The sequence below is a fragment of the Trichoderma harzianum genome (genome assembly GCF_003025095.1).
Source record: "Trichoderma harzianum CBS 226.95 unplaced genomic scaffold M431scaffold_18, whole genome shotgun sequence".
NCBI classification, from domain to species: domain Eukaryota; kingdom Fungi; phylum Ascomycota; class Sordariomycetes; order Hypocreales; family Hypocreaceae; genus Trichoderma; species Trichoderma harzianum.
Window position 1 is genome coordinate 269,651 of NW_020209266.1, and position 23,374 is coordinate 293,024.

At 49.7% G+C, this 23,374-nt stretch overlaps 11 protein-coding genes across 11 annotated transcripts; 6 read left to right on the forward strand and 5 right to left on the reverse strand.

Annotated features, from left to right (window-relative positions):
- Nucleotides 1–595: 595 nt before the first annotated feature.
- On the reverse strand, nt 596–1,786 carry M431DRAFT_512901 (hypothetical protein). The gene is made up of 3 exons (XM_024919927.1): nt 1,267–1,786; nt 1,142–1,205; nt 596–1,058 (listed from the first exon to the last, which is right to left on the reverse strand). The coding sequence occupies exons 1-3, from the start codon at nt 1,375–1,377 to the stop codon at nt 850–852; spliced, it is 384 nt and encodes a 127-aa protein (XP_024769135.1). The 5' UTR covers nt 1,378–1,786; the 3' UTR covers nt 596–849.
- Nucleotides 1,787–3,477: 1,691 nt separating this feature from the next.
- On the forward strand, nt 3,478–4,101 carry M431DRAFT_10039 (hypothetical protein; the record flags this gene model as incomplete). The annotated part of the gene is made up of 1 exon (XM_024911201.1): nt 3,478–4,101. One exon carries the CDS (start codon nt 3,478–3,480, stop codon nt 4,099–4,101), a length of 624 nt encoding a protein of 207 aa, XP_024769136.1.
- Nucleotides 4,102–4,436: 335 nt separating this feature from the next.
- Nucleotides 4,437–5,426, reverse strand: M431DRAFT_274233 (hypothetical protein). The gene has a single exon (XM_024913971.1). The coding sequence runs from the start codon at nt 5,072–5,074 to the stop codon at nt 4,559–4,561; it is 516 nt and encodes a 171-aa protein (XP_024769137.1). The 5' UTR covers nt 5,075–5,426; the 3' UTR covers nt 4,437–4,558.
- A 291-nt stretch (nt 5,427–5,717) lies between these two features.
- Nucleotides 5,718–6,417, reverse strand: M431DRAFT_486766 (hypothetical protein; the record flags this gene model as incomplete). The annotated part of the gene is made up of 3 exons (XM_024916420.1): nt 5,718–5,959; nt 6,004–6,130; nt 6,358–6,417. 3 exons carry the CDS (start codon nt 6,415–6,417, stop codon nt 5,718–5,720), a joined length of 429 nt encoding a protein of 142 aa, XP_024769138.1.
- Nucleotides 6,418–8,693: 2,276 nt separating this feature from the next.
- On the forward strand, nt 8,694–11,045 carry M431DRAFT_512905 (hypothetical protein). Its single transcript, XM_024919928.1, has 3 exons — nt 8,694–9,666; nt 9,735–9,869; nt 9,925–11,045. Exons 1-3 carry the CDS (start codon nt 9,160–9,162, stop codon nt 10,681–10,683), a joined length of 1,401 nt encoding a protein of 466 aa, XP_024769139.1. The 5' UTR covers nt 8,694–9,159; the 3' UTR covers nt 10,684–11,045.
- A 281-nt stretch (nt 11,046–11,326) lies between these two features.
- M431DRAFT_153649 (glycoside hydrolase family 18 protein) lies at nt 11,327–12,951 on the forward strand. The gene is made up of 4 exons (XM_024912887.1): nt 11,327–11,711; nt 11,764–11,788; nt 11,840–12,071; nt 12,124–12,951. The coding sequence occupies exons 1-4, from the start codon at nt 11,470–11,472 to the stop codon at nt 12,798–12,800; spliced, it is 1,176 nt and encodes a 391-aa protein (XP_024769140.1). The 5' UTR covers nt 11,327–11,469; the 3' UTR covers nt 12,801–12,951.
- A 423-nt stretch (nt 12,952–13,374) lies between these two features.
- On the reverse strand, nt 13,375–15,484 carry M431DRAFT_512907 (hypothetical protein). The gene is made up of 3 exons (XM_024919929.1): nt 14,865–15,484; nt 14,722–14,802; nt 13,375–14,658 (listed from the first exon to the last, which is right to left on the reverse strand). Exons 1-3 carry the CDS (start codon nt 15,421–15,423, stop codon nt 13,787–13,789), a joined length of 1,512 nt encoding a protein of 503 aa, XP_024769141.1. The 5' UTR covers nt 15,424–15,484; the 3' UTR covers nt 13,375–13,786.
- Nucleotides 15,485–16,238: 754 nt separating this feature from the next.
- Nucleotides 16,239–18,145, forward strand: M431DRAFT_543110 (hypothetical protein). The gene is made up of 4 exons (XM_024921142.1): nt 16,239–16,628; nt 16,671–17,145; nt 17,199–17,262; nt 17,326–18,145. Exons 1-4 carry the CDS (start codon nt 16,296–16,298, stop codon nt 17,651–17,653), a joined length of 1,200 nt encoding a protein of 399 aa, XP_024769142.1. The 5' UTR covers nt 16,239–16,295; the 3' UTR covers nt 17,654–18,145.
- Nucleotides 18,029–19,519, forward strand: M431DRAFT_500244 (hypothetical protein; the record flags this gene model as incomplete). The annotated part of the gene is made up of 4 exons (XM_024917904.1): nt 18,029–18,142; nt 18,206–18,343; nt 18,404–18,767; nt 18,822–19,519. 4 exons carry the CDS (start codon nt 18,029–18,031, stop codon nt 19,517–19,519), a joined length of 1,314 nt encoding a protein of 437 aa, XP_024769143.1.
- Nucleotides 19,520–19,738: 219 nt separating this feature from the next.
- On the reverse strand, nt 19,739–20,830 carry M431DRAFT_486773 (hypothetical protein; the record flags this gene model as incomplete). Its single annotated transcript, XM_024916421.1, has 1 exon — nt 19,739–20,830. One exon carries the CDS (start codon nt 20,828–20,830, stop codon nt 19,739–19,741), a length of 1,092 nt encoding a protein of 363 aa, XP_024769144.1.
- A 283-nt stretch (nt 20,831–21,113) lies between these two features.
- M431DRAFT_512912 (hypothetical protein) lies at nt 21,114–23,356 on the forward strand. Its single transcript, XM_024919930.1, has 4 exons — nt 21,114–21,367; nt 21,802–21,862; nt 21,974–22,085; nt 22,160–23,356. The coding sequence occupies exons 1-4, from the start codon at nt 21,246–21,248 to the stop codon at nt 23,215–23,217; spliced, it is 1,353 nt and encodes a 450-aa protein (XP_024769145.1). The 5' UTR covers nt 21,114–21,245; the 3' UTR covers nt 23,218–23,356.
- The last annotated feature ends 18 nt before the right edge of the window (nt 23,357–23,374 follow it).

The window sequence follows — 23,374 nt, forward strand, 5'->3', positions numbered from 1 at the left end:
TGCCCGCTAAGCTGGCGAATCAGAGAACGGCTAGCGTGCTGTGAATGACCCACTTGGTGTGCACGTGATGACAGGTTTTCTCTCTTTGGTGACGACCCTCTAAGAAATGGCGCTTGTTGGACTAGAGCCGATGCCATAAGCAAAACTGGACATGTTGGATATGGGCAAGTTGACGGTATGAGGCTGCAGGCTTCAATGCATCTCGTGAGTTGAGATTGATGGCTTGTTCTTCATCAACTGTGATGGCAAATCCAGGAAGGCTCTGTCTTCTCCTCATTTACTTGACCCTACTGAAGCATCATGGATAAGCCGAATCTCTCATAGCTGCTTTTGCTCGGCATATGGGGTGTATAAGGGAGTATCGGCATCTGTGTGATATGTGCCATCGTTCGTCGTTAATCCTGCATCATCTACTTTTAATAATCAGTGTAGCTCCGATCCATTGCCCTCTTCTACGGAATCACGCCGCGAGAAAAGTATGGCTACGACTTGCCTCCTATGTTCCAATGGCAGAGGCAACGTAGAAGCCATTCGGCTTATTACCCCTATCTCATCGGCAAAGTCACTTGAGTAGACACTTACGCAGCTCCTAACGTTCATGACCAACACTGCTCACATTCAAGCCTTTGTGATTAAAATATCCAGCAACTAAAGTACCCATACCTGAATAAACGAAATCAACCTTGTCTGTTCCAGAGACCAACCCACGCAACATCATCCGGGTATAGAGAGCTGGCAAAGGAACACGGTCACCGCAGCGCCTCTACTCCATTAAACCGATTCGCCAGCGTTCCCTGCATGAAAAAGACAAAAAAAGAAGACGTGTACAAATGTGAAACATGATGGCGTTTATGCCGTCCAGGGCTTATCCAAATCAAACCAGCCCGGGTAATCTCCGTGCCTCCAAGGCGTGATGCCCAGCGGTCTCTCCTCTCTGCTCTTTTTGGCGCGGGCAAAGGCCTCGGTGCTGGTCTCGTCCCTCATGAGGTTTGTGAAGTCGGTAATCTTTGCCTGCGCGTCATTGACAGCCTTCATGAAGGCGGCATACATGACATCTGCTGGAGGGGGGGTTAGTACGAGTACAGCGCGCGCGCAACGAGGTGACATGATATGTGACAACAACAAAGGAGGGCTTCCTTACGCGATGGATGTTTCTGCACCAGAGGCTCCAGCATCGTGGGGATGGTGTCCCGTAGCATGCGTTCCTATATTTGGGAGTTTCGGTTAGTCTCGCTTAGACACGATGCGCAAATGAACCAAACGTGCCTTGATGTGTAGGAGCTTGAGCCGCTGCATCATCAGATTAAGGGCCTGCTCCTCCTCAGCCAACTGCTTGGCTGCCTCCTTGTCGGCAGTCGTGGGCGCCTTGTTTTCCATTGCTTCCGTGGGCGCGCGTAGGCTATCAAAACCAAATAGAGAGAATCACAAGAGGCGATGCGAGAGAATGCGGAATCCGGCAAAGCGCACAAGCATCGACAATATCACCCCCCACGCATACGTAGTAGCAGATCTGGACGAGTGAGAGGCGATTCTAGAAGTTGGGGATGATGGGCTTCGCGCGACGTGGGGCGGCAACACAGGCAAAAGACAGGGTTCGAAGCTTGAAAGTATAAGGCAAACCAGGGCTTATCGGGCACCCAAGTGCGTGTACCTGGTACATCAGGAAGAAGCCGCAGCCGTGCCCTGGCCATCTGAAACGCCGCGTCTCGCACAGCATTTGGCAGTAAAGTTGACTTGGCGGACGCTTCCATAACAAGTACTGAGTACAGAGCACAGTGCTGATGCGGCGTCTGACGGCCTCGGGAGTTCACGGTACCAGGTACTGCTCGTGTGCAGCCCTTCCATGTACCCAAGGGATTGAATGGCCGAAACGAATTACCTCAACAGAATCAAAGCCATGCACGCGCCATTGGCCCTGCTGGAAGGGCTCCTTGCATGCGGCGAGTTGGATTAGACATGCGAGCTCCGAAGGGCTGCATCGTGGACTTCTGGGCCGTACATGTAGATGTAGCATGTACCGCCTGTCACGTGCGCTGGAGCTACTTCTGGCAGCTTGGCCTGTCAAGTATCGTGCGACCCCTGTTTGGGCGCAGTGAGGGAAAATGCGTGGGTCGATGGGGTCAGAGGAATTCGCACGGGAAGTAAGCTGTCAGGTACTTGTGCTGTGTTTCGTTGATGTAATGGCACCTTTTACTTGTCTACAGCATGAGAAGGTATCGATAGGGGATATTTGATTGGATTGGTTTGTACTTGTATGGATTGAACTTTTGTGTCCGAATAGAGCTGAGAGAGAAAAAGAGACCGAGAGGCAGAGACAGATACAGAGACAGAGAGACGCGCAATCAAGGGGCATCTCGGAACCGGTTTGGCCCTGCGGCTGTAGGTACGAAATAAAGTTGTACCTTGGTTGCGCGGAAGTGCTAAAAACAGCCTGCTACCCACTTGGGATATGCGCTCATCTCCAGAAAAAAACGACCAGACGCCGATGTACCTTGATGTACATATGATGTTCTTCTAGATGGAATACCTTGACCCAAAGCTTGACCGTAACATGGCGTGAGAAGGGTGTGATTGAACATGTTTCCATGGCAAGGACCCATGCCCGTCAATCTGTGCGTTTTGTTTCCCGAGAAATGATTTGTTTCCTGTCCTTGCATTCTTGCGCCGCCGATACGAGTACTAGTACCTGCAACCCGTGTAATCCTATGACTGTACTGCACTGATACAGAACGGCCGTGACAGGTGTCTGTACGTAATGGACACTGCCAAACCCTGGCACAGGCCAAAACACCTGCAAAGACCGAGGGGGTTGGAGAAGAAATCCCTAGGGAAAAAAGGGCAGACGGAGCGACATGCCGGTGACATGCAACGCTTCCTCAGCAGAGCCAACGTCAAACTCGGCATCTCAGCAGCAGCTTCTGCGCTAGTCTCGTCCCCCGTCATCCCTAACTCGACCAAGGTATAAGTTACGTAGCCGGGCCCTATCGGGATTGTACCTTTTGCTGTGCGTTTGCCTTGCTTTTGCCTGCTTTTTTGCTTGTTTTTGCTCCCGGCACGCTGAACCCAGCGAGTACCGGCCCAGGTACCTGTACATCCGAGCATCCCTCTGACTGGCCCGCATCGCTCGGACCGGATCAACGCCAAACCTTGAAACTTGGCCAACAGTGCGGATTGGAAAAATCCTCACAGCCCAGCTTCTCTCTTCTGCATTGCACTCTGTACCTTGAGTTAATCCATCTACAGAACATCTCTAGACCAAAGCGCCCCACGCCCCCCAAACGCGATTCACTGCCGGCACCTCGTGCTCTATCAACGACCTTCGTCGCTCGACTCTTTTTCCGCAGCTTCCACCGCCAGAGGAGAGACGCCGAAGCTCCCTCTCTGCCCCTCGCAACCCTCTCACCAACAGCCCTTTTTCCCCCTCGTGCAAAAAGGTCCGCGCCTTTCGCGTTCGCCACCGTGGCTCAACTCATCGCGATGCCGAATACCCCCCCGCCGGCGCTGCTGCCTCCGCCAGAGGGCATCTTCAGGACGTTTGACGACCTGATGGCCTCGGTCCAGCGCGTCGCAAAGGACCAGGGCTACGGTATCGTCAAGCTGCGCGCCTCCAACTATCGCGACGGCAAGCCCACCCGCTACGACCTCGTCTGCGACCGCGGCGGCGTCAAGTACAACAGCACCGCCAAGAAGCGCAACCCCTCGACGCGCAAGATTGACTGTCCCTTCCGTGCAAAGGCCGTCTGCGAGGTCCAGCTGGGCAACCAGTGGCGCTTCGCTCTGCAAGAACCAAGACACAACCACGAGCCGCGCGTCCCCTCCGGCACCCCCGGCCAGGAGAATGCTCCCTTGGCAACCTCCATCCGCTCCTTCACCAACAAGCTGGACCGTCTGAGCCACGACATGGCCCAGGGATTGATGCGCATCGAACAGCGGCTCGACAACATTGAGAAGCGCATGGAGAACATCGAGGCCCGCGCCGGTGGCTACGAGCCTCGCTTCCAGGCGATAGAACAACGACTCCAGGGCATGGAGGGGCCTCGCATGGACGGCATGGGTATGGACGATGTCGAATCACGCCTGCTGGCTTCCTCGGTCATGTAGTCCAATGCCGGGCCTCAGGCGTCTTCAACACAGCCGGAGTCGTCTTTGCAGCCGGAGTCGTCTTCGCAGTCGGGGTCGTCTTCGCAGTCGATTTCGCAGTCGATTTCCGGCTAGAGCTTTCGACCCTCTATTGCAAACCTGCTTTTCACAACTGATGAGGCCGCGAGGCCTTGCCGAAAAAAAACATATGATGTGCACGACAGACCGCCTCATCACAACAATCGCCCTACCCTTTTTTCCTTTCTCCTTCACTGGCTTGGTTCTGTTGAAATCTCTTTTGCGCACTGAAAAACGAAAACAAAAAAACAAAAAACGCGGGCTTGGCCACGCATGACTATGGGTATTACCAGCGCCTATCACGGCCTGGCTTGGTTCTGTTTTTGATAAAACAGCCCATGATGGCGGCAACAATCGGGGGAAACAAAGTCTACGGCTCACGGATGCGGGCTGTTACAAATCACAAGGATGGTTTTTGATGGAAATTTGGGGGTTTTACGGTGGCACACAACAAAGGGTGAACGAAGGCGTTCCGGTCGGCTGCTTTATAGTCGTTTCTTTTTTGCGGTATATCTCCTTTGATATACCACTCCTGGTTATTTTTTTTCTTATTTCCCCACCCTCCATTTGACTCGCTTTTTCTTTTTTTCTTGGTTCTGTATTTTTTTTTTAAGATTGTTGCTACGCTCAGGGCGCGCGCAAAGGGAAATTTTCTAGGGAGGAAGGGCGGCGGCGGCGGACAAGTTTCTGTTTGGATGGCTGTGTCATGTTCTTTTTCGGAGGAATGCGCAGGGCAAGGAGCGCGGGAAAACAGACCCCTAGGGAAAATAACTTGAGCTATATGAATCCTTGCAATTGTCTTTTTTTGTTCACCCTTGTTCTCACTTAATGGGCCTTGGCGACGATGTGGCTGATGGGTGCTTGATATCGCCTTTCCGTCTTTTGCTTGTTGCCATACTATGTTACAATGAGGCATATCATGATATGATATCCAGGCTTGTGAAGATGTTACCACTGCCTTGATTCACGAATCTTCTTCACACTCACACCCCCCCTTTCGCCCTTCATCTATTCCGTACGTGAGGCTGAGTGGCTGTCTCATCTACAAAACGCGCTCACTCAAACTAGCACCCAAACTCCCAAACCCACCGATTGGCTGGCTATCTCTTTGTTCACGTCACGCTTCTTTTAACGCCTTGGCTAAAAAGGACCGTAACGTTGTCTGCGCAATCCTTAATACCTCTTTTTCTAAGCCCCCAAGTTTACGCAATCCATTTCTCTTCGAATTACCTAGATGCCGCGGAATCCGCGTAGCACAGCATACCTCGGCTAGTTCTGTCTAAAGGGAGGGGAGGGGGGCCGAAAAAGAATCCTGGGAGATATACATAATATGCGAATGGCTGGCTGGTCTGTGTGTGGCAGTAAGACTTTAAAAGCGTCGCACATGTTTCCTCGCCCTCCCGGCTCCCGAGGCAAGGCTTCCCTTTCCCCCGTTTTTAGTTCATGCAGCAGCCTCGTTTTATGCTTGGGAGTAAGTAAGCGTTTTGATCCAATGAGGATGAGAGAAATGTCTGCGAGAAGTGTGCGAGTGTTGGACTTTTCTTTTTTCTTTTTGTTTACTAAGGCGCTTTGGCCAAGTTCGAGGAGATAGACTTTTCGGCGGCTTTGCTTTTTAAGTGAATGGGTGTGGTGTGGTTTTGTCCACCAACAGCGTTGGCATTGCAATGGCTTTTTTGGGGAAGGGGAGGGTGGGTGGAGGATTTATATGGGCTGAGTTGGGATTTGAGGCTGTTGTTGATGCACTTGGGGGAGGTTAAAATTGCTGTGAAGGAGGTCGCGGGTTGAGGCTCTGCTGAATGGCCTTGGGAGAGTTTAAAAATGCTGTGAAAGAGTTTATCCACGGACCAAGGCAGGGGTCTGCGGTGATGGCTGCAATAGCCTTGGGAGGAGTTAAAAATGCTGTGAAGTAACCGCTACCCCTGTCATTTTGAAACCGGCGGAGAAGGCGTAATACCGTACGTTGGGCGCAACGCTGTGATGGAAATCCGACTAAAGATTGAATTGAGTCTTTTTCTGTGGCATATCTCGTCTTTCACCACCTTACACACGAATTTAGCAAAGGCCGCCACGAGCGTCTTGCTTGCCAATGTTTACAGTGTGCTGAGATTCATTACCTCTTTAGCTTGGAGGTCTTATTGTTATTCACCTTCATAAAGCTGTGCTGCTGTCTTATTCTTGCCATTTAGATGTATGACTTACTGGGTTGCCGTTTCGTGATTGTAGGCGCATATAGTTGTTGTATGGCATGAACTTTTTCATGTTTATGGAATGGAAACATATCACACATGGTAATCCTGGTATTTCTGGAGCATCCGAGACAAAGAATAGTCCACACACTCTTCTATCAATGTATCCAGTCCGTATATGCACGTATTTCCTTCGTATACTTCGTAGAAGCGTACGACCAGTCAAGTGGTCTACGGCCAAGTGATTTATTCTCAGAGACTTGCCTCGAGATTTCTCTGACTGTACATACCAAAAGCCTGTTCAGAAGAGGATTACTTTGACGGGCTAACATATTACCCTCAATTGGACGATGAAAATATGCCTGGAGCCAAATCATATGATGTCGCCGTTGCAGAGAATCGTCCTGCGTTGGGCAACATGAGCTTCTAACCAGAGAAGCACCCTCGTATTGGCGTTTCTCGAACTTGTCAACTAGTCATTATCCCGGCTTACAGTATATGTTACTGCTAGCTTTCATGCACCCCAGCGCGAAATATCGAACAGATTACGCCAAAGTGTAGGACATCATATACAATCTGCTGCATGATCTATCTGAAAACGGCAGATAATGGCAAAAAAAAAAAAAAAAAACAATTGTGTGTATCTGAGAATGCAAGCCGTAATAGAATACAAAATGAGAACTTTTTTTTTCTCAGCACGAAACGCCTTCCAATCCCCATACCATATGTCCAAGCTCTCCAGCTCCTGAGCAAAGCGTAAACAAACGAACCATTCAACCACGTGGAGCCTACATCCCCCCTTTCTTTGGGCTAGACAGAAGTACTTTTGCCTCTCCTTTTCCATGCAGAGGGATCCGTTCGAAGATTGCATCTACTACCACTAATCCAGATAGAAGCACGAGGGTTAGAAGGCTCTCAGTGCACTCTACATAAAGCTCCAGCATCTTCTGTTCAGGGTCAGAGCGTGAGACTTTGAGCGTCGCCAGAAGCCTTCCCGTATGGTCGAATAGGTCCAGCTCCACATGCTCCACGTTTTCTGGATGGTTGATCCTCGCCCACCTGAGATAGCCCTTACCGTAGCCTTCCGGACCGAAGCTCTTGTTACTGCTATCAGGGGGTGAGTGTGTATTCATGGCCGCTCAACGTAAGGCGTATTTCTGATGTAGACGAGGAGGAGTGAGCATCCCCAATCAAGACATTTTCGTCATTTCCAACTAAGACATTTTCGGCGGTGGAATAGCGGTATAGCTCAAGAAAGGGCTGGTTGAATGCATGTAGCTTAAAACCATACATGGAGCGGCTGAGCCTCAGGAGGGGGTAAGGCAAGACCAGGAGCGTCGAGTTTTCCCTCTCGCTGCGTCGGATTTTGAAACCTCGCTTGGGTTTTGAAGCGAGGCTCATAATGCTAATGTATCGTTCTATAACTTTAAAGAGAGCTGTAGTAAATGAAAAGAAACGCGCAGTATCATGAGGATGTTATGCGCAGAAGTAGTGATGAGATTGGCTGGTTTGGGACAACACACGTTTCGGGGGTAACTTGGTAGAACAGCACGGAGGAATAAAATGCAGCAGTAGTAGGAGGGAAAGTAACAACCAGAGACAGTCGAATGGATGAGTCTAGAGACGGCTGCTTCCCAAACGTTCCGTAACTTTGTTCGACGGGGGCAGAATCGAGTCAAGCACGAAGGACTTACACAGGCATGTAAGTCATTTATGCACGCATCTCTTATCTGCTAGTTAATCTCCCAGGCGAAGCCGTAAATGTGGTTCTCTATTGATGAAAACTGACATTTTATCTTCAATAGTTTACGCTGTAATAGTTGTTATCCTTGAGATTATTGTGGATAGTTGTGTACAAGAGTTGAGGCTTGGTTTATAAGATGGTAGCGACGGGCCATCATTACATCAAGCCAATCTACTTAACCACTTGTGCTTACAGATACATGTGGATATGGCACATTTCTTGGAGAGCATATGGCAGCACAGATAAAAACAAATCCAACTCTTTCTCGAGAGATCATCAAGAGCATCAGCGACTCTTTGTCGTTTTTATATTTTACAACTCGTCGAGACTGGTATACGTACGTACCTGCATGAGCCACAGCTGCCTCTTGCCCGAATCAAGGCGAGCGCCGCGCCACACCCGATATGGCTGTGATCGCCGCCGCACCGCTGTCCAATCAGTGCCCCGAAATGAGCCAATACAATGGGTCAGTGACCTCCAGGCTGCCTCGAGCGCTGTGAGCGGAAAATCGTCTTGACATCATTCATCACGAAACCATCAGGAGGCGGATTCAGCCTTGCAATCAGCCTTGTTTTACTTTGCCTTGCCTTGAAGAGGATTCGATTCTTGTGGCTTGTTCAGTCGAAAGGATTGGGTACTGTAGTCATCACGTCATCCACGTTTGAAAGAGAGGAAAATAGGCGCTCCAACACCAATCCACAAGAGAGGCAAACATTGATACCACCAAACAAGCAAAGCAACCAAAACTGCATTACCAACACAACAAAATCACCATCCTTAATACCTACTCGAGCATAGCACGGCAATCATCATCCGACGGCGTCGTCTTTCCTCTCATCCCTCCCCACTGCCTGATTAGGCAATACGCAGCGCTCCCAATCAGCCGCCGCCATGCCAGGCGTGCCGACCTATCGCGGCTGCGATGCGTGCAGGAAGCAGAAGAAAAAGGTTCGTTTCAATTGCTCCATCTAGGTCTGCTGTCCCCAAATGGAGTTGCAAGCCAATGGAAATCCTGGCCACATCACATCTCTGCCATCCGTGCCGTGCCGCTAAAGCACCCTCCAGTGTGACATGGCCTCGCCCGCGTGTGCCCGCTGTTCGCGCCTAAACATCCCATGCATAGGGTGTGGCCAGCTGCGATACAAGTTCAAGGACCAGACGGACCTGCAGGTCGAGAGATCGTCCAAAAAGGCCCGGAGCGGGACGTCTGGGAGCGGGAGCGGAAGCGGGAGCCCATCGTCCATCGCGAGCCTCGTATCGAACAGGGATACCGCTCGATCTGGGGCCTTTGTTTCACTGCTGGACATCAACGACCCGAGCTACGACCTCGCCTGCTATGGCCCTTGGTTCAAGGATCTCCCGCGGCGTCTGGGTACCAATGTAGCGCTGGATGCTGCGGTAGAGGCCATGGTAGGTTTCTACCCACACCTCCGCAGGCATGACCTGTCGACACTGTCCCGGGGATCTGTGGTGAAATATGTAAACGCACTACAGGCTCTCAGGACCAGTTTGAATGACCCGCAGAGTGCAAACAAGCCGGAGACGCTATGTGCCGTCTATGTGCTAATGATTTGTCAAGTAAGATGTGCCCAAGTGACTCGCATCATTAAGCATGCACGCTGACATGGATGTTTTCCACCTTGAAGGGCTGGACGGGAAGAGACAGGGATCAAAAGATGAGCCATGGAGAGGGACTTGCACACTTGCTCGATGCAGCTGGGTCCAAGAGTAATCCGGACCCGTTCGAAAAAAGTATACGTGATACCCTTTGTGTGCCTGTCGTAAGTGTCGCTGCCTCTTTATGTATAACAGTCGCTTACTTTGCATGGACGCCAGATTATAGAAGCCATCTTCAACCCAAAGATCCGACTGAGTCCCTGGTTCCTAAACCTCAAGAAGCGCGCATTGGGCCCGGCTGCACCTCTTGGTAGCAGTGCGAAAAACTTCCTTAGTCTGGAACTCAGCAATCTTGTCCGGATCCCAGATTTGATCCGAGAGCCAGCCAAGTACAAGGACGACATTGCCGTGGCGTATGAACGCATGCGCTATGAAATACCGCTGTTGAAAGGCGGCCTAGAGATGGCTGATACTCTCGCCTCCGAAACACCAACGCGCGCGGCAACAAAGATGCGTATTCAGTACCAAGTCTCTTTGGGTCTGTTGATGGGATGCGCACTGATTTATAATGGGTATCTACGTGCTTTTGGAATAGATGATGGGGGCATGGCTGAGGAGGCAAACGCAATGACCAACGACGCCATCAAGTTGGCCCACGATGCTTCGCAATACAGGCCTCTAGGAGCCAGCTTCATACCGCTTTGCCTGATTCCAGGGTGGGCGGCTGCAGATAGTGTTGAGATTCAGCAGAGAGTGGTTCAAGCACTGGAGATTTATCAGGACGACTTTACACCTCTCACAGGCAGGAGTTGGTATATCATGGCTCATTGGCTGAGGGGCGAAATGGATCTGATACGGAGCGGGTTCTGGACTTCACCTCTGGAGAATTATAATGATAGACAGTGGGGGACGCTGATGCTTGATGAGAAGGGGGATGTGATTTGCGGTGACGAATCAAGACATTGGTTTTATTCTTGAAGGTGATTTTGGGCATCGTGGGCTGCGTATTGGATATATTTGAAGCGTTGGCTTGTACACGACATGATGATAGACCGGATAGATGGCTGCTATTGGATGGGTATATACACGAAGCTATGAATGAAGCGAAATGCCGAGAATTATCGTTTAATGCCCTGTCAGTGTCATACTTAGAAACTCTAGCGAAGCCACTCGGGAAGTTATAGCCAATAAAGGCACCAAGTCAAAAGGAAGTTTGTTGATCATGGCAACGGAGGCTAACATTTGCCCGATACGGCAAGTTGCAGGGCTGCGTCATGGCTTCGCGTCCTCTCTCAGATTGATCCAATTTTATTACATTAAACATATCGTTTTAATTTTCAATGCTTAAATATCTCTACTATTCATCAAGATATCGTAGAGAAACCTTGCTGTTTCAATTGCTTCACGATACATGTATAGACCCCTGCTTCTGCAAACTCAATGCGAGAACTCCCAGTTCCACTCAATCAGTCAGATGGAAGCTTAAAAGCAAAGGCGCACGCCAACTCACAGCGTCTTTGTTGTTTAATTCAGCCACTGGAACCCATCAAAAAGAGGCACTGACGTGTAACAAACAGTCTGTACAAAAACATTGTCCCTAGCAGAAAAGAGGCGGAGCACCTGCGGGGTCCTGCAGCATCAGCATCAGCATCAGCGGGAAGAAGCAAAAACAGCGACACTCTGACCTCCCTGATTCATTATCTCACGATAACTTCATCAAACCCTCACCACCCACTTGGAGAAGAAGAATAGTAGCCTGTCAAAATGGTTCCTCGCTCACGAGGCTGGTTCTGTCCATGCTCCTGCATAGGTGGGTCGTCGGACGACAACCAAGACCAGCACCAGCAACAGCCCGATGAGAATAACGAGTACGAGATTCGGCCTCCTCCTTTGAACCGGAGTTATATGAATGGCGTGTATTATCCTAATTGGCTGGTTTATAAGGATAAGACGCCGACAACTCTTGATGTGGACAATATTACGCACGTGTTTTACGCTTTCGTTGGGTGAGTTCTGAGATGTGTATGAGTGTCAGAACAGGGGCTGATAAGTGTATAGTGTTCATGAAGATGGTTCTCTTCGCGTATGTTACTGTACTATAATACTAACTCTGACTGTACTGACGTTGAGGTAGTGGTTCGATGAGCATGCCGACATGGTCAAGGAAGTCGACGGAGAGAAAGGCGCTCTAGCTGCCCTCGCCAAGCTCAAACGCAATAATCCAAAACTCAAGACTATTGTGTCTATTGGAGGAGGCACCGGAAGCAAAGAATTCCCAGCTCTGGCTGCCAGTCGCGATGCCCGGGAGACGTTTGCGCGGCAAGTCCGCCAGTTTTGTGACCGTCATGAGATTGATGGTGTTGATAGTAAGAAGCTCTCATTTCTACTGCCGTAGGCAAACTGCTTACTGCTCTTTAGTTGATTGGGAGCACCCGAAAGACGCCGAGCAAGGTCAAAACTACGTGAAGCTTCTTCAAGAGTGTCGCAATGCGCTGCCCGAAGAAGACTATTTCCTCACAACGGCTCTTCCCGTTGGCCAATACATTCTCAAGCACATCGATCTCGATGCTGTGTCGAAGCTTGTCAACTATATAAATCTTATGGCATACGATTTTACGGGCTCCTGGACCAGCGTATGCGGCAACCATGCACAGCTTCACTCGCCCAGAGGTGGCCTCCAGTCTTCACATCCGGAACTCAAAGTATGCGCCACAGATGGTGTGGAATACGTTCTATCTCGAGGGTTTCCTAGCCGAAAGCTCGTTCTTGGGATCCCTGCTTACGCAAGGTATTTCCCTCGCGCTGAAGGCCCTGGTTGCTCTACAGAACGTGCGGGAGAGATGGATTATTGTGACATTCCGGATCAGTGGGTGAAGAATGCCGTGGTGGATGAGGGAGCCGTGGCGGCGTGGTATGTCGATTCAGGTAGGGACAAGGGATATATTACGTTTGATGTACCACAAACTGTGTATATGAAGGGGAGATATGCGGCTCATCAAGCTCTTGGGGGGTTGTTTTACTGGACTGGGACGGGGGATAAAGGGGGAGAGCTGAGTTTGGTGGCTGCTGGGAGGAGAGGTCTTGATTCTTCATGATGGATGTTTGGCTACTGTACCTTGCAGTGATGAGTAGTACTATACTTATAGAGTAGTGATACATACAGTGTTATCAAGGATTGTATGGCTGTGGTTTTGTGCGAGCTGAACTTTACTGCGCCATGAAGAAGGAATTTAGCGGAAGATGGCGTCTCGATAGTTCATTGTTGAAGACTTGGCGGTGGAAGGGTCCAAGATAGAGAATACTCTAATTTTAACTCTAAATCAAGGCTTATTTTCTTTGTTGCGTCATTGCGTAAGGGTCTCTAGGTGCGTTAATGCCTAGATCATGTGCCTGATACAAAAACAAAGAGATTCTGCCAAGACGTTTGCGTGCCAAGAAGCCAATACGTCATCGAATGTAGATCAAGCAGCCATTCACTATAAGGAAGCGACGCGAGACAAGACTGTTTCTTCATAACTTCACGATACTTCATTCTCCCAGATATCTTCTATTAATGCTAAACATTTGAGCGTTTTGTTCAACCCACTGTGGAATCGTCTGTAAGTTGTTTCTTAGTGCTAAGATCTAGAAGTGTCAACTGCTAATCAGAGAAGCCTAGTAATACACACACTCTCAAGTCTCTTCTACCAAGCACAACAATAAATATCAACAACTTCCTCATAAAACACCCCAAAAATCACAAGCATGGGTCTATTCTGGGCAAAGAATTTTGGAGGCCGTCACTTTGGCACGAGCGTCCACGCCGATCGACATGGAGTGCGTCGTGGGCCGTGGAGATTTTCGCTGGGGAAATATTCCTGCTTCAAGAGCGGTTAAAGGCAAAGGTCTGGAGAATTTGTGCGGTGGCTTTGGGAGATTAATTTGATGTTGTGATGCTCCTCTGGTTTGAGGGTGGACTGAGCATTTGCTTTAGTGTTTAACATGAAGGTTTCATTATGACGAGAATACCAACTATAACTTCACTACCTGTAACCCTCTCTCAAAAATATTAATCGTGCAAAGAAAAGACCCTTCTTGGGACTCAGCCAATATCTACCTGTCCCATAATTGACGCAAGATCGTCTATCTCAGTGGGCGGCCTTCGCAAAGTTCCGACCGGAAGAAGCGTCATTCGCGCAGTGTCCGTGTTTGAATCGGCTCTCTTTGAACTCGGAAAAGACCTTTCCGACACAATGTCAAATGCATCCTGGCGCACCCGATCTTTCATACTTTCCATCATCCTCTTTCTCTCACTCAACCCTTCTTCTCCTTGATGCGGAAACACATCGGGCAGACGCCAGCTGGGATACAAATTGCCGTGGGAAGGCCGGTGTTCCACCCCCGATTGGTGTTCCTCAAAGTAATAGCTGCACAGTTTACACGTCGGCTTGCTGCAGCCGATATACTTCCAGCCGTTGAAGAATCTCGAAGGCGTAACTGGGCCTTGTTTCGAGATCCAATTCAGCAAGAGGACTTCTGCATGGACAATCGGATTGAAAGACGATTTACCAAACTCCTCTTTGATACGGTCGTCAAGATTGAACGTCTGGAGGTTACGTACAAATGTCCTAAGTGTCTCGATTTCATTTGGTGTGCTTTTCATCCGGCCGGCGATGCTTTCTGCAGAGTTGCTCTTCTGGCGACCTGGCTTGCTCACTGGGCGGCTTGACGAGATAAAGGACACTGTGAAATCTTCAAAGAGATTGGGCCACTTGTCTTTGGCCATCAGGAAGAATTGAACCGATTGTTGGTAGGCAAGAATACGTCTGATGGCGTGGAGGAGCTTGGCCCAGCATTCCATGCTTGTGTATCCTACCATTCGGTTTTCGAGAGCACGCTCTTCGATTAATTCTCCAACTATGGTTTGCTCGATCTTGATGAGCTGCTTGATCGTCGTCTCACACAGATGAATATCTAGTTAAATGAACAAGGTCAATTAGCCACATATTATCTTGCGTCTTAACATGGGAAACTTACAATCAGGTTCCGGATCGTACTTGTCTAAGCCATCGTTGGGAGAGGCGAGAATCTCTGTCAAACCCTCTGCAACTAGTTCATCTGCAGCCACCGTTACGAGTAAGCAATGGCAATCAGGTCAATTTTATACATCCGTTACGTACTATCGTCTGTTCGTTCCGCCTCGCATTTTTCGACACAAAGCGCTGCTTGCTTCCGTAGCTCCTTCAGGTAAAACGTAATTCGGTGGCGGTTGAAGCACAACACGCGATATAGCAGTGAATGCCTCGCCGCATCCTGATTTTCTCGGCCCTCAGGCGCCTGTCCAACCATGCGAAGGAGTGTTGTGACATATCTTGCCGTGCTTTGCAAGTCGCTGTCGGTTTGGCGATTCGCCGCAAAAATGTAGTGAGCTTTATCAGGATCGCTTTGTTTCTTGAGGACGACAAAGGAGGTGACGGTCTTCCCCAACTCTCCCCTTCTTCTATCACAGACGTGGCTAAGTTTATTCACAAAGGTGTAAAATAGCTGTCTGGGGTCCTGGATGTTGATGTTCTCTTCACGAGGACGCGGTACGGCCATGTCGCGAACAGCTTGAGTTAGAGCAAGAAGAAGCATGACGGGCTCAAAGAGCATGTAGCCGACCGAGGTCTTTAACTCGATCGGCTGCTCATTTGTTTGGTCTAAGGGTAATGATGGATCGACTGTGTCGCTGCGAGACATGTTGTTGAATGAATACCTTGTTTTGGCGTCTATTCAATTGACTACAAATGCATGCTTTGAATCCTCATCATTGACGACACTTACGCAGCTTGGCCAAGCTTGATTTATACAATACAACTTCACAATAATTCTGCCTTGTCCGTCCAACAACGATGCCTGTGTACATCGTCCCCATGTCGTCAACGCCTATTCGCCAGCCTCGTTTGCGTCACCCGCGGCCTCTTGCAGAAGCCACCTCAAAATGAACCATTTAGAACCCCTGTAGATGCCAGAGGCCGCAGTTGATGAGGCCCAAATCTGCCAGAGGCCCGGTCACGCTCCCATGCCGCGCGCATGTTGCTCCAATCAGAGGCCGCATCACGCAAGCAAGCTGCACGAACAATTGCTGTGTTGGCACGCTGAATTGCCCGATGTCTGACGCAGTTTTATCCTCGCTTGGAGGGGAAAAGAGAGATTTACTCCTCATTGGGCTAGTGTTACACATACTATCAAATATGACATCTGTTTTGCTAGTGACCATCTAGATACTGCCTTGGATGTTGGATGAAGAACAACATCTATAAAATCCGCCTTACCTCTCGCTTTCCCCTCCGTCTCTGTGTCGTCCTCAAAGACCGCCGCGCAGGCTGCCGCTTGCGGCATTAAAAGCAATTCAAAGCTTTACATCCGCCACTTCTCCGTCAAAAACGACATGGGAGTCCAGCGCAGGAAGAAACGTGGCCCAGTGCCAGCAATCGGCAGCCCTCAGAGACACAAGGTGAACCTTTCTCTATGAGCCAAGCTCACAGCGATAATGCTCATGATCCTTGCAGCTTCGGCAACTGCGCAGCCGTGACATCCTCGAACAAGTTACATACAATGAAGCTACAAATATGCCTGATGCGCACCTCGGCGTTGAAGCCGAATCATACATGATGGATGTGCCTCATGTGGCACCATGGGTGCAACCCAACAATGACTCTGATTTACTATTTAATCCTGGCAAAATGAATCAACCCATATTTGATGTCGATATTGGCGTTGTCGATCCATTGAGTCAGACATGTTGCCCTAATTTAACGCCTGAACTGCCGTCAGTCTGGGACGACAGTCTGATGGGCTTCGATGGTTCAGGAAACTGGTATAACGCTGAGTATTCTGAGATGACATCGCCTTCATCGCAAGCAGAGAGTATCGATCTAACAGATGCGTCTCTCTCCCCTACCGTTCCCATCTGTCTGACTTAGTTGGGCCGATCTTTACATGAGCTCGGCCCAACCACCCCGGGGTTGGCTGGGCCTTGTCGGGAATTGTGTGAGAACAGAGACTTTTCTGGTAGTGATTGGACCGCCCATATTACAACAAACAACGAATTTGAAAATAAATTAACAGAATACATTAACTGCTTAACGGCTAATAACATGTCGATAGATGACTTGTTAGCCGTCTTGAAGAACAACTTAGTAACGGAAACCTTGACCAACGATATATCATACGACCAAGGAATAAATAACATAACAAGCGCTTTTACTATAAATCAGCATAGGTCAAACGATACAACACTGGGTAATTACATGGCAAAATATCCTCAAGACATGGGCTGGGGCAGCATCATGCCTGTCGACCCGGAAATGAGAACCGAGCCAGCACCTTTCAACGCTGATGATGACAATTTTGATGATGAAGTGGAAAATTCCTCTACCATCAGCTTCAACGACCCTTCATCAGACGTGAATCCCTTTGGTCAGTATTTTCCCTCAGGAGCTGATCATGATTGATGTCTAACAACTTCTCAGGGGAACATCGGCCTGGCTATAGATGGTGTTGCGACGAATGGAAGAAGCACGACGGCAATTTCAAGTAAGCATTCCATTCATTACGCAGTAATATGGTTAACAAAGCTAACTTGTAATTCCTTAACAGAAAGCACCTGAATACGCATTACAAACAGGTTCCATGCGAGGCAGGCTGCTCCGAACGGTTTGCAGACAACAAGGCGCGAAATAGGCACTACTGGGTATCTCACAAGAAGTATGCAAAGAAGAAAAAAATCCCAAACGAGAAATGTTTCTGCGAGCCCTGTGACAAATCATTTAGCAGACGGGACAATTTCCGCAGGCACGTTGGCAAACATCATTCCAAAGAGTCTGAAGTAGAGACAGAGAAGTGGGTGATTGACGACAACCATGAGATTGTTAAAGGCGAGAGTGATGAATATGCAGAGGTGTGTTGCCTCAAGGATACAGAATAGATAGCACGAAGTACCGATAATATTATTTTTCTTTTTATTTCACTTTACTTTGAACATAGACGGCTTCGATGAAGGCAGTTGAGAGCATGAATTCAAGATCGCGCTAGATGCATGATACTCATAAAGCAATACTTATGCACCAATACGGATTTTCCCTTTATCCACCACCACCACCAGCCAATGCATCTTCGGCAGTAGCTCGTGAACGACAAGCTCATTCAGCACGTCCACTTTCATTAATCTAGCTTCATTCTCCATGAAGCAAACACGTGAATTCACTTTCCTATTCCTAACGATGATTTGATTCTCTATTTTCAACATAACGGGGCCAACCTACCGATCGCAGCTTCTCCCATCATTGAATCTCATGCCGCCATGGCCGTCCTGACATTCACCCTCAGTGAAGAGGGTGTCACGGCGTTTCGAGATGCCCTCAACTGCCTGAGCAAATTCAGCGAGGATGTATCCATCGAAGCGCGAAAAGATTCTGTAATGCCAAATATCCCTTATGTTTCTCGATATTCTACAACCAGCGTCTAACTTTGCGAGCAGTTTTTCCTCTCCACAATGAACACTTCCAAATCAGCCTACGCAAGCTTCCGGTTCGCGACCAGCCGCTTCTTTGGGCGCTACCAGTATCAGGGCACGGGGCCGTTTCAGGAGAAATTCTTCTGCTCCATGTACATCAGAGTGAGATTCTCTACTAGATCTGATAATGACTTTCTCCAGCAATCTAATCTTCACTTCTAGGGTCTGGCCTCTCTCTTCCGCAGCAGATCTGGGGTAGAATCGCGAAGCGAAGGGGACAAGCAGAGTATCATCGACCGCTGCGACGTCGCCATTGAAGATGGAGAAGGTATCAAGAGCCGCTTCATTGCCCGAATCATCTTCCGAAATGGACTGACTGCTACGCACCGACTTCCGTTTGAAGTCAGCATGCCCGTACATGCAAAGTTCAACAAGCAGGAGGCTCTCTACCACTGGAGCATCTCATCAAGAACCTTGAAGCAGTTGGTGGATCACTTTGGGCCCGGGACCGAGTACCTCGACATCAACACGGATGGCGATCATGTCAACTTCACTTGCTTTAGCGAGAAGACCATCAGCGACGATGGTAAGAGCACCAGTCTCTACATTCTAACGGGAACAAGCTAACTTGTGAGAATAGCGGTTCTTAAGAAACCTCTGCATACTTCGATTGCTGTTGAAACCGACGAATTTGACGATATTGACGTGGAAGATAAGCTTCAAATCGTCGTCTCCATCAAAGACGTCCGCGCAATCACACAGCACGCAGCCATCACCGGCAACGCAATTGTTGCCCGATATTCCCTTCCCGCAAAGCCAATGCAAATTTCCTACTCCGGCGATGCCATCTCATGTGAATTTCTCATCATGACCGTCGGCGAACGGGGAGGGAATCCCGAAAAGAGGACCAAAAAGGTCCGTAAAGGAGCCGCGAACAAGGGCAGCAACAGCATTAGCAAGGCCATGCCGCATTTAGAAGAGACTTCCCGTCGCGGAAGCTCAACGCCATCACAAACCATGGCCGATATTCAGCGAAAGCAAGCCGCATCGCCTTCCATGCCGCCGCCATCATCGTCACGGCAGCCACCGAATCCAACTCCGCGACTGAGCGCTGCTAGAGCCAGTGCTTCACGTATTGGAGCATTCGATTTCCGGCCTTCACAGAGGCCGCCGCCGCCCACACTAAGGTCGGAAAGTCTTTTCGTCGAAGACGAAGCATGGGAGCCCGTAAGAGATGACGATGAGGATGCTGATGAGGATGCCAGATTGGAATGGGACCACAGTGCAGACCCTGTAAGTTTCCCATTACAAATCGTCGAGATCATGACTAGAGGCTAACGTGAGGAAGAATCCTTCTGTTTCGCACATGGGACGCGGGGATGATGTTCGACCTAGTGGTTATGAACCAACAGAGGAGGCGCAGCCCACAGCAGCAGAGTCAACATTTCTGGATCCGACCCAGAGGCTATCCGATGTCCAAGGTCTGGCCTTGTTCCCCGACTAATCATCGGACAAAGAAGCATAGTGGTTTGCGTTGATTTCCAGTTGACTGTAGTTTCAGCTGGACGTGATGGATATCCAGCTAGTGGCACAGCCGGCACCTATGTTATCTATCTTACTCTCAGGGGGGATGAGCTTTGACGATGCAATCACGTTCCATCTTCCTTTGACGTCGTTATTCTCAACCTGTGGTCCGCAGTTACCATGTTCTCCCCAACCCCACGACAAGACGTCGCCATCTGCTGTGAGAGCGACAACATGTTCGCTGCCAATGGCCACCTTTTCGAGAGGCGGCAGGTTCGATGGGGGGAGCTGGCCATGGTCATCTCGTCCCCAAGCCGTCAGGCTTCCATCTTGACCCAGAATGTAAAAGTTGCCCCAGCTAGCTCCGACATCTTTCCAAGCTGGAGCTACTGAAGGGGCTGTCGAAATTAAATCCCATTTATCTGAGCCCAGGACATGAAGCTTCCCGCTACCTGATTCTCCAAAAAGGCATGTAGACTCTTTCGCACAAACCGCTCTGACCACTTTGAAGTTTATGCCCTCGATCTTACGGGGCGTAAGGACGACCGCGCTGGGCTCGCCAATCTGAGATTTGCGGCAGTTGCCCCAGCCGTAAACGTCGCCGTTGTCCAAAACTGCAACTACATGTCCCATGCACGCAGACAAGTCCACAATCTCTGTGCCAGTTGGGGGAAAGTCTTTGATCCTCGTTGCTGATGGTGTTCGTACAAGCAACTCACCCAAACCCAGCTCTCCTTTCTGTCCTATGCCAAGGGTGAATACCTTGGTTCTCTTTCTTTGGTCATCTCTGGAAACGACAACAGAAGCTTCCCAAGTAGCCGCAACAAGAGCAATCTCTCCAACCTGTTCGTCACTCTCTTCCTTTGCGAGTCGAGCTTCCAGGAACACGGGAATATTTGGGAACGGCTTCAATCCACATGCTCCACTAGCTGGGTCTCCACTCCAGTACAGCTTGCCGGATTCCGTGAGTAGAAGAGTGTGATTCCCACCGGCAACGACTTTGACGATGCGAGAGCTGGGCTGCTCAGGGTGGAAGAGAGCTGGTTTTGGTACGGAGACGTCTTCTTTGTGGCTGATGCCTAGTTGGCCGGATCCGTTTGACCCGATGGCGTATATTGCTTCCATTTCTGGAGGAAGAAGGACAGAGTAAAAGAAGAGAATAAAGAGATGAAGTAAAATGAGTTGATAAAGTCTCTCTCTCACATTGAATGAATGACTTTGTAATCCGTGGATACTATTTGAAAGCTCGGATACTTGCATGGCCCTCTATCTCCACTCACGATATCGGACTATCAAGCTCCCCGACCCCACTAAGCCTTGCTTACTCATCTCTTTTTTTTTTTTCCAACCACATAAAGCATCTTCGCGCAAATATTTTCTTCTTTTCCCATTCCCACAACCCAGCCCTGTTTTCTTCCTCGCCTTCCACCGAAGCAGGAAAAAACGCACACAAGAAGACGAACCAAGTCTTTTGTTTCTGGGCGACAGCAATTGTGAGACCCTCTGCTTCAGGAAATCCCCGTCGAGCAGCAGGGCCGCAATGGCTTCGGCACAGTCACAGTCCAGCGTCCCGGCGGGGATGGAAAACTTCACCGTCGGGCTGATTGGCATGGGCGACATGGGCAGGATGTACGCCGAGAGACTGTCGGAAGCTGGCTGGAGGTGAGTTTTTGCGTCTTGAGAATGGATGCTTCTTCTCCGCCTCTAGCAGATTTTCTCTTTTGCAGGTAAGCATACACTTTTTTTCTTTTTTACTATTGGCGCGTTCTTTTACCCTTTTTCGTGATGACATGAGCGCATTTGGCTCGAGTATTGCGCAGGGACGCCTGTCCCACCGTTATGGTGATCAGAACCGGACCTGTGCTTTCAGTGATGAAAATGCTAGCTACCTTACTTTTACTTGTCTGAAAAAAACCATCCCCTTTACACTTTTTGTTGTTTTCGACTCGTCTTCAAATTTTTTCACAAAGCGGAGAAAGCTAACAGTCGAAAAAGATGCTAGAGAAAAACCTTGCAACTGGTGTCCCATTTGTTTTCCCACGTAGACGCTCGCCGTACCCAAAGACAAAACCGAGTAATTAACGGTGCAAGTTTAGAATCCTGGCGTGCGACAGAGAAGATAGATACGATAGCCTTAAAGAAAAATACAATGGCAAAGTACGCACTGCGCTGCCTCCTTTCGCTGCAATGATGTTTTCTCTTGTTCTTTTCTTCTTCTTCTTTTCCATCGTGACAAAGTCGGATGCTGAAGCCTGTCTCTCCGTCTAGAAGAACATTGAGATTCTGCGCAACGGCCACCTCGTATCCCGCGCGAGCGACTACATCATCTACTCGGTCGAGGCGGCCTTTATTGATCGTGTGATTGCTCAATATGGACCCTGTATGCTATGCCCACCGCATCTCATGATTCTTCAGTATTACCAGCATCCAACTGACGCTCATAATGTCATTCAGCAACCAAGATGGGCGCCATCGTCGGCGGCCAAACCTCCTGCAAATCCCCCGAGATCGAGGCCTTTGAAGCCCATCTCCCATCAGACGTCTACATCGTCTCATGCCATTCCCTCCACGGCCCCGGCGTCGATCCCCAGAACCAGCCCCTGGTCCTCATCCAGCACCGTGCTCCAGACGAAGCCCTCCGTAAAGTCGAGATTGTTCTAAGCTGCCTCAAGTCGAAATACGTCCATCTCACAGCCCAAGAGCACGACCGCATCACGGCAGACACTCAGGCCGTCACACACGCTGCGTTTCTCTCCATGGGCAAAGCGTGGCACGCAAACAGGCAGTATCCCTGGGAGCTCAGCCGGTACGTCGGTGGTATTGAGAATGTCAAGATGAACATTATGCTGCGCATCTACTCGCAGAAATGGCACGTCTACGCCGGCCTGGCGATTCTCAACCCGGAAGCCCGCAAGCAGGTCTCCCAGTACGCAAAGTCCACTACCGAGCTGTACAAGCTCATGCTCGAGGGCAACTTTGAAGACTTAAAAGCCCGCATCTACGGCGCTCGGGACCGCGTCTTCGGCGCATCCAAATCATGGGCTTCACGTCCACTCTTAGAGCCCTCCATCCTCACAGCCTTCTCCCTCGGCACACCTACCCCCGAAGAACCCGCCCGTCCAAACAACCACCTATCCCTCCTCGCAATGGTCGACTGCTGGGCCGCCCTCGGCATCGTCCCCTACGACCACATGCTCTGCAGCACGCCCCTCTTCCGGCTGCGCCTCGGCGTGACGGAGCATCTCTTCCGCAACACGGAGATGCTCGACCAAACCCTCCGGACAGCGGTGGACGACAAGCGGTACCGGAGTGATGATTTGGAGTTTACGTTTGCGGCGAGGGGGTGGGCGGAGTGCGTGACGCTGGGGCACTTTGAGACGTGGGAGAAGCGGTTTGTGAGCACGCAGGAGTTTTTCCAGCCGAGGTTTGCGGATGCGAAGAAGGTTGGGGATGAGATGATGAAGAAGGTGCAGGCTAGTATGGATGAGGCGTTGAAGAGGGAGGATAAGTGAAGCAGGTGTCTCGGAATGTGATGAAGACTAACTACAGAGATTTGGTGTATTGAACATCGTACTGAAGCTCGAGATACATTTAATTATTCAGATAACTGCTTCTAAAAGCTATATATATACTGACTCTATTCTTACACTCTCATGTAACGTATAGTGA